Here is a 13,303-nt window from a genome sequence, read left to right as displayed (position 1 = left end):
ACATAAATGTAAAGATCACAAGAACATCAAATGTCAAAGAAAATATGCAAGATGATTTAAAGGGGGCAATTTAAATTAATAAATAACATACATAATAAATATATAGTACAGACTTTTACTTTTATAAAGTAAAACAAATGAAGCAACCGGTAAATTCGTCTCTAAAGAATAGAAAGTCAATATCAAACGAGAATGACAAGAGAAATATGTATTTCGTAAGTATAATATTTAGTATATCATATTAACAAATAGATGCATCATTTGTTATAAAATATTTATAACAAAAATAAATTATAGTCCATAAGAAGGTACAAATAAACTAATAATCTTAATCACGTAACTTTCGACGCATCTCTGCGTACACGTATATTACACGAATAATATACCCTTTGTGTCGAATCTCACTAGCAGCGATGTATTAAGACTAATTTCTAAACTCTAATCTGTCGTTATTATATTAGGGCTGTATAATGCCAACAAAAGGGATGATGGTATAAATAATCTTCCTAGGCAATCCGTATGGGATAACCTTCACCCATCCTAAAATATATAGGATTGATGTCCGTGACAAAAAAAAAAAAAAAAAAAAGAAATCATACAAAAAATCAATGAAGAAATCAGACGTTCGCGCTAATAATTAATGGGACTTCTACGTTCGTCTTGTAGACGTCCTAGACACGATCTTTGGTTTATGATACATCTCTAAACATCTAGAATGTTGGAAGTGCACGTGATTGCTGAATATACAGCAATTCGTGATTGATTAACGGCCGATTGACCGATTAATGCCCCTTTGATTTTCTTAAAAGACAGAGAATACTATCCATATGTATCATAAACCTAGACTTTCGACTGTCCTAGCAAATCTTAAATATAAAGAGAAAAAAAAAAGAAAATAAAAAGTAAGTAATAACAAAAGACATTACATAGTACAAAAACATTAATTTAGCGATATCTCATGATATAAATGATTAAATAATTATATATGTAATGATTACTAAACATCTTACAAACTGTTCTCGCACTGATTATTGATATATCCACTTAATGAAGGCAAACTAATATAAATGATTTAAATAATTTCAACATTTTATACATTTTATACATTTTCCAAACCACAGTATTTTATACAATTTCATACTACATTTCAATTTAACTTGTTAACAGATTATATCAAATAATATAAATTCGTGTACGCATTATAAAAACTATTCTACAGAATACTTAACTTACAATATCTTTTTTTACATTAGTGCAATTTTCTTTGTCCCAATCTATATAGTCGAATGTAAGCGGAAACATTCTATCAGTATATATTAAGCCCTGAAAAAACAAATAATTGCATGACAATTTGTGATATCTACACAAGCATTTATTAATCAGTATATTATTACATTTCCTTAACTCAGTAATAAAAAATTATATTTCATGGAGTTATTCCTGGACGAGTAAGACTACAGTTTGCTAGATTAATACCTAATGGAGTTAACCTCACCATTTCCCTTCACATGGTTGTCTTTGCCCTATCAGTCAAAATCATGTCCGATCTTATTTGAGAGACTTATTAGTTATTATAAATCTCATTCGACAATTTTTACTAGTTTATCCATTTGAGTCCCAAGCAGTGCGATCGCGCTGTTTTGATTTTGTGTCGAAAAGTCCCAGCACATTTGAGCGCTACGGACGACTGACGGTATTTTGTATTCATTGTTATCTTCTCAATAATTTTTATTAAACAAAACTTGAAATGTTTATAAACTATTAGTATGCATATACAATAATATAGATGTATTTCATAAAATAACAAATATGACGAACGCTATTGCTCCGCTTGCTTCTCTTCCCAATCGATTAAGACAAGCGCTATCCCGCTGTTCGGGACTTTTCGACCCTGTTTTTTTCAAAGACCCCGGGGACTCAAACGGTTATTCTAAATTTATTTACAACCATGAGAACATCAACATAGACAAAACAAGAATTCTCATGCTGTTCATATATAAAAGACTGCTCTTTAGAATGATTTTTCAAAAAGAAAAAAAGAGACCATTTATAATTCAAATGAGGGCATTCCATATTCTAACAAATAAAATACATAATAAATTTAGTGATTGTTCTTAACATTGTCCTTAAGTATATCTACATTTTTCAATACATTACATTACAGGGGAACAGCAAAACAAATATCCTATTCTGAACAAAAAAAAAAAAAAAAATAAAGAGAAAATATTGTTGTGTAATGAAAAATAAAGATCATGTCAAAAACTATTTCATCATATTAGATTAAAAAATACTAGTAATTAAGTTATCCAGAATGAAACAGTTCTATAATTATATAACTAAAGACCATTATACGTATTTTGCATCATTAAAAATATATTAAAGCTAACATATTTATTGTAAGATGGTTGAAAAAATATACAATATATATAAATAAAGACTATAATGAATAGGAAAAATTATTTAAAAACTTAATGCAGATGTTTAAGTAATTTAACAAAAATTATTTCTTCATAGTTTTACCACTGTACAATTAAATTAAATATTAAAAGTGAGAAGTTATATATTATAGAAAAGAATATTTATTTTTTGGATAGATCTTTACGGAAAAAGATAATTTGAGAAAATGTACAAATTTTAAAACACGTTTTCTTCGGATAAGTATAGATAACAATTGAAATAATAAGTGACAGAAAGTAAACTGATGAAAAAAGAGGCAACTTACTTTTAAATGATCCATTTCGTGATGAGCGATCCTAGCTAACCAACCATCTGCTTCCCAACAAAATGGTTTTCCAAATCGGTCAAGTGCTTTGATCTGAATTTCTTTCGGTCTTGGTACTTCTGCTTGAAAATGTTTGAGGCTTCCGCATGTTTCATAAAATATCAGTTCTTCGGAATTTATTATCTTCATTTCTGGATTAATAAAATATGTCAACGGAATAGGATCAATTTGACATTGTGATCGTATGGTTGGATGAATATCTTTCACATAGCTTTCTGTTATTTCGATAGCAAATATTTGCCAGGATAAACCGATTTGTGGGGCCGCTAATCCTACTGTGTCAGATTTTTTCAACATTTTATATAAATGATCGAGTACCTATAGTAAATAAAAAAATAAATATACGTCTTCATCGTAATATAGATTGCAACATAGAAAGAACAACTTTGTTATATCATTATAATTTTTTTTTTTTTTTTTTTTTTTTGATAACTTCTCTACACGTAGATATCTTTTCACAAGAAAAAGTATCTTATAGAGTACACAAAGGTACATATTAGAGAGAGGTAATTTCCTCTTTGATATCACTTTATTATACTAATATTATAGTTTAGTATACTAATAAGCTTAGCTTTATATTTTTCTGATATTTTCCTTTTATTAAAAAACATAAATAAACAAGTTAAAATTAATTTTAAATATTTTATTCATGTATAACAGGAAGAAATTAGATTATTGTATTATTATTAGAATAGAATTAGAATATAACAATTATTTTAAAATATAAGAAACAAAACGTACCTTTTGAAATTCTACTGTATGTATCTTTTTTATGTCGACAGGTGACGCTTTCTGTCGCAAAACAGGATTACCAACTTGACAAATGTGATCATAAGGAGGTTTTGCAGTTTCGGCTGTTTCTCGAAAATATATCGAAATAAGTTTTTTAATGCTTCGAAAACTAAAAGAACGTAAATTAGACTTCTGCACATTCTTCACACATCTACTGATCAAATTGGAATATTTGAACATTGTAATGATTACTGATTTACAGTATCTTTAAAATCTTTTAGGACAGTCAGTAGGTTATGCGTCCACAAAGACTATAGATATGTTGGTACTGTCTTTAGGCAAAATCGCATATATATATATATATATCGTATATATTCTGTTTCGGCGCGAAAATATGATACTAATTCGCCTTAGACACAAATATTGTAAATATTTTTAAGAATTACAAAAATAATCATAAAATAGTTACGAAATTGATATAATAGAGAATTTAATAAACTATTTAATATGACCACCTATTGCACAATATTATTTGCATATGATTATAGTGATCGATTCTTTATTCTATTTAAAATTACAGAATATTTAAAAAAAAGTATTTTTTATAAATCCTAAAAGATATTATTCTTTCACATAATATATAATATCTGCTAAAAATTGCTTTATGTATATATAATGATATTTAATTAATATAAATGATACATGTATATGTATTTTATTATTACAATGTAACGATATGATGTATCTTTAACGTAATATAACTTTCAATTTAACTACAATGTATTAATTGTGTTTTATATGCTGTCAACATATTTTACGCTTATTACATAATATCTCGAGTGATTTCAAAATGACAACTATCATTATGTTACGCGTATGCATGAAAAAAAAAACAAGAATATCAACATACTAATTTAAAGATATTCCATCATAACCTGTGTGATTAAACATTTCTTAATCTACTTACTGGATTCGTTTGTACTGTAATATTTTACATTATTTGTACTAATATTTTGTATTTTATTATTAATTTATACAAAATAGATAATAAACAGCCAAAATGGTAATCATTATTTATATATAATTTTACAGTAAAGCTACAACTAACATATATATACCTTTTTTTGTTAGATAAAAAGTGGTACATTAAAACTAAATTGCATAGCTGGTAATTCAATTAATAAACTTAGGTATTTGTCAGCACAAGGTTCTGGCACAGGTAAGGACATGGGTTTAAAATTGGACAATCACAATCCAAAGCCTATTATATTACCACCTGAAACAATGCCATCGACACCATATCCAACTCCTGTGGTAGAAATACCAGGTTTTTTAAAAAGAAATCTATTTTAAGTATAATTATAATGAAAGATCAAGTCGTTATTAAATTCTACATAATATAAGTTTATTTAGTTGACAATATTTCCACAGTTGAAAATAGAATAGATATATGAATCAAATATTGATAATAAATTAATTTATGAATTACATATATTATTACAACTTAGGCCCTATCGTTGAACCTACACTTCCTCAATCGATACCTCAACCTCAACCTCAACCAGATTCTAAACCACCTACTGAAATTCCAATGCCTAATAAAACTACAATTGCAGCCAAGGAAGTACAAGGAAACATAGAAGATGATGTCTTGTTTGAAGATGTATGTATATTTATAATTATAAAATAAACCATGCAAGTGTAAAAATTAAATATTTATTATAAATATCTTTCATTGAAATAAGGTGGGAAACAAAGGTGTTATTATATTAAATCGTCCAAAAGCACTAAATGCCTTAAATTTGTCAATGGTTGAAAAAATATATCCAGTACTTAAAAAATGGGAATCATCTAAAAGATTAGTAATAATAGAAGGTGCGGGAGAGAAAGCATTTTGTGCAGGTGGTGATGTGAAATCTATCGTTAATACATTAAGAGAAACTGAGAATAAAATCTTAGGTGAAACATTTTTCAGAAAGGAGTATACGTATGTTATAAAATAATTTAAACAATACACTCTCATATATTTTACAAATTAATAAAATTATTTTTAAATAATTAAATTTTTCATTCGTTAAATATAGTTTAAATTACCTCATTGGTACATATAAAATACCATATGTAGCTACAATAGATGGAATAACTATGGGTGGTGGTGTTGGATTATCTGTTCATGGTAAATATCGGATTGCAACAGAGAAGACATTATTTGCAATGCCAGAAACAGCAATTGGATTATTTCCTGATGTTGGTGGGACTTTTTTTTTACCTAGGTTGAAAGGTAAATTGGGTCTTTATCTTGGATTAACTGGAGATCGATTAAAAGGTATGAGAAATTATTAAATCTAGTAATTGGCATACTAAGAGCTTTCTCATAGCTATGTATCATGTTGAAAGGCATTGATGTAGTACTTGCTGGCATTGCAACGCATTTCATTCCTTCCGAAAAGTTACCATATTTAAAACAAGATCTATTAACAACTGAACAATCTGATGTTAAGGAAGTCTTAAACAAGTATCAATGTGTAAAATTCAATCAAGAATTTCGTTTAGCACCATATATGAATAAAATTGATACATATTTTTCTGCATCATCTGTAGAAGAAATAATACAAAGGTAAAGTGATTCTAACAATGATTAAGCTATGTAGGATTATAATTTATTACTTTAATACTTACTTAATGCTTATTTATTTTAATGAAGATTAAAAGAGGATAATTCAGAATGGGCCAAAAACACATTGCAAATGTTATTAAAAGCATCTCCTACTTCTCTAAAAGTCACTATGCGTGCTATTCAAAAAGGGAGCACATTAAACCTATCAGACTGTTTAAAAATGGAATATAGATTAGCGTGTACTGCTTTGAGCAGAACAAGCGATTTTTGTGAAGGTGCGTATAAGTGCATGTTTATTTATAAGTGTATACTCTTTCCTTCAAAACAATTGTACTTCATGCAAATATATAAAGCTTATTTATATATTATTATTATTATCACCATCATCATCATCCTCACTGTTACTATAGGTGTAAGAGCTCTTTTAATCGATAAAGATCAGAAACCAATGTGGAATCCTAACAGTTTAAGAGAAGTAACAGATGCTTATGTAAATCAACAATTTACGAAACTTTTAGAAGAAAAAGAATTGCAGCTTTGAAACTGATCAGAATATTAAGGAAATGGCACAATAAATGAAGATTATATAAAATATAACTCGCACGCGCACGCACACACACACACGCAAAGTATACATTATGTATGAAAAATAATGAACAAAATATACAAGTGCTTATAATTATTATGTTAATACATACAAATTTTATTTCCAAATCCTTTTCGAATTTTTTGTTAATCAAGTTTACACAAACATTTATATAATTAAGGACAATTTGTGATTTTTTACAAGATTTTATTAATATCTCAAAAAAATTGCTACCAAAATGTAACTACTACAATATTGATAGTTCTATAATGAAACGTATGTGCTTCCACCCTTTTTATAAGTCGTACTTGTATTTTATTTAGAAAAGAAAAAAAAGTGATTTTTAAAAAGGAAAAATGACAGTATATTAAGCAAGCAAGATGTATTACTTCCTGCTTTATTCATATCTTTTGAAGTAAAAAAGAAAAACCAAACCAAATACATTTACAACATCACATTTTTTAATTTTGAGAAATTTGCTTCAGATATTTTCAATATAATTAAAACATTTACGTTATAAAAAATAATTTTAAGAGACACTTAAAATTCTTAAATAGTTTATTACTTTATTTATCAAAATGTTTATATCATTTTATTATGTCAAGTACTTCCATAATATAATTTGCAAAATGACAAAAATTCACAGAATTTGTATGGAATTAAAAAAATTTATATAGATTGTAGGCTCCATGTATTAAAATAAAAGAAATTCTATCACGTTTGTCATATTGTATTTTTTGGATGTTTTTTAAAACTTATTTGCACTGTTCTGAATCTGTTTTATTGCAGTTTATATATTGATATTCCTTTCCTACTGCACAATTCACATAAAGGATAACACACTTCTGTAATAACATCCAATATGAATCAGAGGAAAGGAAAATGTAATAAACTGCCACAAATCTGAGTATTTAAATCATTTTATGCATTCAGTCAATGTACTGAGCAAGCCAGCGAAAGCCTTCGCCATACCCTTGTCTTTTCAGTACTGAACACATAAATAATTCCAGTGGACGACCAGCTATTTCACTGCGAGAAATTTTTCCCTAGAATTTATATGTACATTATGGATATGATTATACATGTTAAACGAGTTGTAACTATCTACCTTTCCTGTTGTTTGACCATATAGGTTGAAGTAATTTCTAAGTTCATCCTCTGATGCTGCACCTGGTTTATCGATTTTATTACCTAGCACTAAAACTGGACATGCACTAAGTTGTTCATCTGTTAAAAGTGCATCAAATTCAGCTTTTGATTCTGGTAACCGTGATGTGTCACTTGCATCAACAAGGAACACTATGGCATCCACTGCAGGAAAATAGTCTTTCCAGACTCTTCGAGCTATAAAGGAAGAATGTCTCGTATTTTAACAAAAATAATATTATAAAATTTAACTATAGCCAGCACTGAAACAAGTCAATTAATTATACCTTGAGGATGTCCTCCAAGATCGAATGTTGTGAACCTCATGTTTCCAATAGAAAGTTCTTCTGATGCTGAAGCATAAAAACATATGCGATATTATTATATAATGTACTACAAATAAATTTAATCACTGAATTGTTAAGTATAATTAAAAAATATTGAGACTGAATTGGCATAAATCAAAATTAAAGGTAAATATCTGGAATCAACTTTTTGTAAGAAATTTTTGTATTAAGCTATAAATTATATTAAGTAAAATTACACAAAAACAATTGTCGTACATAAATTTTTAGATATACATGTATATATAAATTATCTTGAATATTGATTACTTGGATGCAATGTAGGCACATGTTGAGCTAATCGATCATCTTTTAGCATGTGAAGTAATGTAGTTTTGCCTGCATTATCTAAACCAAGAAACAAGAGTTTACCACTCTTCTTCCAAAGACCTAAAAATTCAAAACAAAAATTATACACGATACACAAACAAAAATCAAATCAAAATCAATGTTAAAGATATTTAACGATCTAACAAAATTTGTATGTTTTTTATTAGGAAAAAAAAATAATATAATAAAGTCAATTCACGTGCATATTTAGCATGACTTTATAAATATAAATATAATACAAATGTATTATATACATAGATCAAGATATATATTAAAAATACATATACAAAATTATGGAAAATATACTCACCAAGATAATTCAAAACACCTGCAAACCAGTCCCAAATGAACATATTTGTAGATATGAATGAATGTCAGCTCTACTATATACTAACTATCGAATGACTCTGCAACAATGATGAGTTGACAAGATTATCATGTGTAAGTAATTGCGGTTATAATAGAAGCCACCTATTAAATTCATTACAGTCTTGATACAACTCAAGATATGTCTAAATTATAAGAAAAGCTACTAAAGTATATAAGTATAAGTAATAGTACCTACAACTGATTATCTATGGTCAAACAAACATTAAATCATTACCGTTTATTACATCGAAATGAAGAATGATATTTGGAATATAATCGGTGAACGATTACAGTTGAAATGCGATAGACTTACCAGATCTCGCCTACGAATAACAGTTTTATAATGTTTCGTTCACCACCACCAAATCGCAAAATTGCAGATGGGTCAGAAAAGCGTTCGCATGGTATAATTATGTAAAACTCGTTTCTTCGTCACTGGACTAACGTACCCTATATGAAATATATGAAGCTGCAAAAGACGGAGAAAAAGTGTTTTTCTTGCTATACAAAGCACAACTTTAACGAGCCTAGTTGGCTGGCAGTTGGCACTGATGACGTCTACTTCCGTCTGCCATATTGTCAAAATAGTGCTGTTTCATAAATGCACTAGATTAATTACTTCGAATTTTATTCCATTTTTCAAGTTACCATTTTGCATATATATGATGACAAAAGTTATATATGTTTAGTTTTTAAATCAATTTACTATATTCCGTGATTGCAACGAAGGATTATGAAAACATTTTGACGTTACAGAAAGAAAGAAATAGAATTTTTATGTACAACAAGTACTTACATTATAGTTATAAAAGATATGCAATGTATATAATAACTTAACAAGTTGTCAACAATATTGTTTAGTTTTTATTATTTTATCAAGATTTTATTTATATTGGGTGTTTAGAAACATAATATCCCTAGCATGTATTTTATTTGGTAATTGTCTTAACCTATTTAAGCTTCTTTTATGTACAATCACGACAATGTTAGCAAGTAAGTTATTTTTAATTTGTATTTATTTTCAAAACATGGTTGCCTTAATAAACATATATAATACATTTTACGAAACGTATCAGAAAATTATATATGAGACATAGAATTTTGTTTATAACCTGGAATGAACTTTTCGGGTACGGATATACAGTTATTGGTTTTATTTTTAAATAATTTTAATTGATATCTACAGGTTGGTTGATAAACAGTTTCCGTAGTACATATAACTATAATGCTGGATACAATATAGGTTCATACATGTTTATGCAAAGTCGCGATTATGCAGCTAGGAAAGGAACAAGAGAAAGGAAGAAGTTAAAGCTGAAAAAGAAGAAAGTTAAGGCAGTAGTTGAACAAGTAGGATTTATCCCACATAAACAGCGTAAGAAGGAGTGAGTAATTTGTAGTGTCGAGTTTATTGTCATAGTATATATTGTTACAATGTATAGAGTAGCTTGATAATTTAATAACAGTACGAAGGTGGAAGTTTGTCCACTTACTATCATCAATGAAAGTTGGAAATGGAAAGCAGTCGATGATGTGTACCAAGTAAAATATCATCAGCAGCCGGTGTATTCATTAAAAGAAGCTATAGAAAATCACCGTGAAACACATCATCCAACTGTGCTTAATAAGCCTAATGCAGTTGTTAATGCATTTATAGAATTAAATATGAGGGTAAAAAATGATGATTAATATTTTTATGGAATTTTTATCATATGTTAAAGTAGATGAAAAGTACTTTTCTAATAGAAGTGTTTTATAAAATATACTAGCGTGAGAAGAAGAATAAGTTTCTGGATAGATTTACGAGAATCATTAATACACCACATATATTTACTTATGGGGAAAATCAGAGAACGGTATTAGCCTTTACCAAGAATCTCCAGGAACAGGAGAATGCTAAAAATGCTGGAGCTGACTTAGTCGGTGGTGTTGAACTGATAAAAAAGATTCAAGTAAGTTAAAGCATTACACAGTAATGATAAATAACATTATAAAATATGTATAAATGTAAATGTCATTATTACAGAATGGAACATTTGCTTTCAAAGAATATGATTGTATCGTAGCTCATGCTGATATTTTAACCGACTTATTATTAGTTAGGGGCTTGCTAAAAAAGAGATTTCCAAATTTGAGAGCAGGTAAATAAACATAGTCATTAAACATAAGGGCTTATTTACAATTATTACATTTTTAAATATCAATAACTTAAATATTTCAGGTACTTTGGGTAATAATATGAGCCAATTAGTTAAAAAGTACAAAGATGGAATCGCATACACTGCAGAGCCTCATAAATCTTTCAAAGAATATGGTCAAATTAACGTGATTTTTGGTTTGGTAAATTCATAACATATAACATTGTACAAAACCTGATAAAGAACATGTCTTTAACCTGTTTATTTAATTATTAGCTTAACATGAACACGCAGGAATTGGAAGAAAACTTTTCTTCACTAATTAATGACATTGAATCGATGAGACCAAAACGCGATGGATTATTTATCGAGAGGTACATATATGTATTTAAATTGGTAAATAATACACGAAACTTTCATGAGATAGTAAAGTACCACAATAATGCAAACATTTAAAAACGTTGCAGAGTTCAAATTAGGAGTGAATTGTCTAAAGAATCTTTTAAAATTAACTATGAAGATTATCTTGCAACAAGTAATAAAGAGGAAACAAAAGAGCAAGAACAAGATGAAACAGCAATTATTGCTATGAATTAATTGTTTGATGTACCGCAAATAAAGTTATTCCTAACTATAAATTAAGCGTTATATTATTGTTGTTTACCTATTCCACAAATATATTATTTGTGTGTATGTGCGCTTGTGTGTATGTCATTATTTGGTTGGTACAATTATTTTCTACGAAATGTAATGTGATAAAATTTTCCATACATAGTGTACGTATGTAGGTATATGAATATATTCCACATTATTTTACTTTATCGTGTTAAAATAAAAAGATTTGTTCAGAACATTATACATACACGTATTTAAGAGTATATTGTCTTAATTATCACGAATATACGAATACAACATATTAAGATTTGAGGTTTAAATATTTCAGGGATATAATATGATAATAGATTCTATTTATATATAAATATTCGTATATAAGTATATTGATGTATGCAAGTAGAGAGCACGAAAATGAAAGAATAAGATGAAGCGAAGTGAAGCAAAGGTAAAGAGAATGGAGAATGGTGAGCGATCGTGGTGGTGAATAGAGTGGAGGGGCAACGGCTTACCTACCTGCCCGGTTGAGAGCTCAGTCGGTGTCCGCCAGGTTGAAAATCCGTGACTTCTCCTCGTTTCGTACGTGACTTTTCCCATTTTTATTAAAACGGCGCGAGAAAAATCGAAAGAAAAGATATGAAATGCAGCGAAACATATAGAGCTGACAATTACTCTTCATTCAATGCTGGTTAAAACGTCCGTTGATGAAATTGGCGATGAACATCAGGTTTTCTTAAATTAGCAGAAAGTCAGGAAGACGTTAGACAAGGCTTTTTCTGTGCAAACTCGATTACAGTGGATGTGAGTGCGCGCTTCGATACATGCGCGATCCCACGCGTGTCGCAAACAACGTGTGTGTGTTTACATATGGTGATCTGTGTCAACTGTGTAACAACCAACAAGCAAGAATCGTGATTTTGGATTGCAGCAAATTCGTCGACGACCCATTAGTGTTACCGGCTATTTTATAGACATGCCTGGGTTCGACAGCAGACAGTAACACTAGGTGACACACCGGCGTATATAACACACGCATGAGCATACACTAGCGTACACAGTTATGGTAAGTACATATATATGCTACTTATGAGAATGTGTCCAATTGTCCAAGTACTTAAACTCTGTTCGACGTGATAGACGTTGTAGGATAAAAGAATTGTTTCATTGAAATATCTAATTTAATAAATTTTATTACTTATGTTTAATAACACATTTAACTGATTGTAAGAATCATGCATATATTATATATAATTTATTTTCAAAACTATATATTTTATTCATTTTATGTATATTACGCTTGAAAAGAGAAAAAAGCTTTATTCTGTACATAGCAGATGGTAGCAGTGTGCATTTGAAATGCGTTATTTGTTTAGCTTCACAAGAGGAAAGAAGAGGGAGGGAGAACATTAAATAGAGTGAAATACAAAGAAATTGATATTTTTCTATAAAATATATCATTTTAAACAGAAATTGTATGTATATGTATTATATGTATTATATATATAATATATTATATATATATTATATATATATATATATGTTAAATTGCAAAGTTGAAGCTACAATTCGGTGGTATGACTTTATCTGAGATATATCGAAAAATAGTTAAATTTACGCATTGTTGTATCGAAAATGAAAAAAGGGAAC

General features: G+C 28.5%; 5 protein-coding genes across 11 annotated transcripts in view; 3 read left to right on the top strand and 2 right to left on the bottom strand.

Annotated features, from left to right (window-relative positions):
* Positions 1-1,106: 1,106 nt before the first annotated feature.
* On the bottom strand, positions 1,107-3,870 carry LOC139991056 (peptide deformylase, mitochondrial). Its single transcript, XM_072010846.1, has 3 exons — positions 3,524-3,870; positions 2,723-3,100; positions 1,107-1,323 (listed from the first exon to the last, which is right to left on the bottom strand). Exons 1-3 carry the CDS (start codon positions 3,752-3,754, stop codon positions 1,225-1,227), a joined length of 708 nt encoding a protein of 235 aa, XP_071866947.1. The 5' UTR covers positions 3,755-3,870; the 3' UTR covers positions 1,107-1,224.
* Positions 3,871-4,315: 445 nt separating this feature from the next.
* Hibch (3-hydroxyisobutyryl-CoA hydrolase) lies at positions 4,316-6,822 on the top strand. 3 transcript variants are annotated; one of them, XM_072010833.1, is made up of 8 exons: positions 4,316-4,577; positions 4,646-4,841; positions 5,023-5,177; positions 5,260-5,501; positions 5,599-5,840; positions 5,912-6,131; positions 6,219-6,406; positions 6,542-6,822. In XM_072010833.1, the coding sequence occupies exons 1-8, from the start codon at positions 4,575-4,577 to the stop codon at positions 6,670-6,672; spliced, it is 1,377 nt and encodes a 458-aa protein (XP_071866934.1). In that variant the 5' UTR covers positions 4,316-4,574; the 3' UTR covers positions 6,673-6,822. The 3 variants fall into 3 exon arrangements, with proteins under 3 accessions (XP_071866934.1, XP_071866935.1, XP_071866936.1); XM_072010834.1 differs by having other exon boundaries at positions 4,319-4,577; positions 4,646-4,733; XM_072010835.1 differs by having other exon boundaries at positions 4,323-4,577; positions 4,646-4,733; positions 5,131-5,177.
* A 435-nt stretch (positions 6,823-7,257) lies between these two features.
* Sar1 (Secretion-associated Ras-related 1) lies at positions 7,258-9,494 on the bottom strand. 3 transcript variants are annotated; one of them, XM_072010850.1, is made up of 6 exons: positions 9,356-9,494; positions 8,848-8,944; positions 8,478-8,597; positions 8,151-8,216; positions 7,826-8,061; positions 7,258-7,763 (listed from the first exon to the last, which is right to left on the bottom strand). In XM_072010850.1, exons 2-6 carry the CDS (start codon positions 8,888-8,890, stop codon positions 7,647-7,649), a joined length of 582 nt encoding a protein of 193 aa, XP_071866951.1. In that variant the 5' UTR covers positions 8,891-8,944; positions 9,356-9,494; the 3' UTR covers positions 7,258-7,646. The 3 variants fall into 3 exon arrangements, with proteins under 3 accessions (XP_071866951.1, XP_071866950.1, XP_071866949.1); XM_072010849.1 differs by having other exon boundaries at positions 9,142-9,385; XM_072010848.1 differs by having other exon boundaries at positions 9,220-9,384.
* Positions 9,495-9,747: 253 nt separating this feature from the next.
* Mrpl1 (mitochondrial ribosomal protein L1) lies at positions 9,748-11,692 on the top strand. Its single transcript, XM_072010840.1, has 8 exons — positions 9,748-9,899; positions 10,093-10,291; positions 10,373-10,577; positions 10,676-10,858; positions 10,933-11,047; positions 11,128-11,246; positions 11,321-11,418; positions 11,512-11,692. Exons 1-8 carry the CDS (start codon positions 9,890-9,892, stop codon positions 11,639-11,641), a joined length of 1,059 nt encoding a protein of 352 aa, XP_071866941.1. The 5' UTR covers positions 9,748-9,889; the 3' UTR covers positions 11,642-11,692.
* Positions 11,693-12,170: 478 nt separating this feature from the next.
* Positions 12,171-13,303, top strand: part of Cad99c (cadherin 99C) — a 93,695-nt gene continuing 92,562 nt past the window's right edge. The window contains exon 1 of one of the 3 annotated variants that reach the window (XM_072010831.1): positions 12,171-12,719. In XM_072010831.1, the coding sequence (XP_071866932.1) occupies positions 12,717-12,719 (3 nt within the window). In that variant the 5' untranslated portion in view covers positions 12,171-12,716. The remainder of the gene's footprint in view (positions 12,720-13,303) is intronic. The other 2 variants (XM_072010829.1, XM_072010830.1) reach the window with 2 other exon arrangements.

The sequence above is a fragment of the Bombus fervidus genome, chromosome 9 (genome assembly GCF_041682495.2).
Source record: "Bombus fervidus isolate BK054 chromosome 9, iyBomFerv1, whole genome shotgun sequence".
NCBI classification, from domain to species: Eukaryota; Metazoa; Arthropoda; class Insecta; order Hymenoptera; family Apidae; genus Bombus; species Bombus fervidus.
The sequence above is the reverse complement of the archived record's forward strand: the minus strand, read 5'-3'. Positions and strand labels throughout refer to the sequence as shown.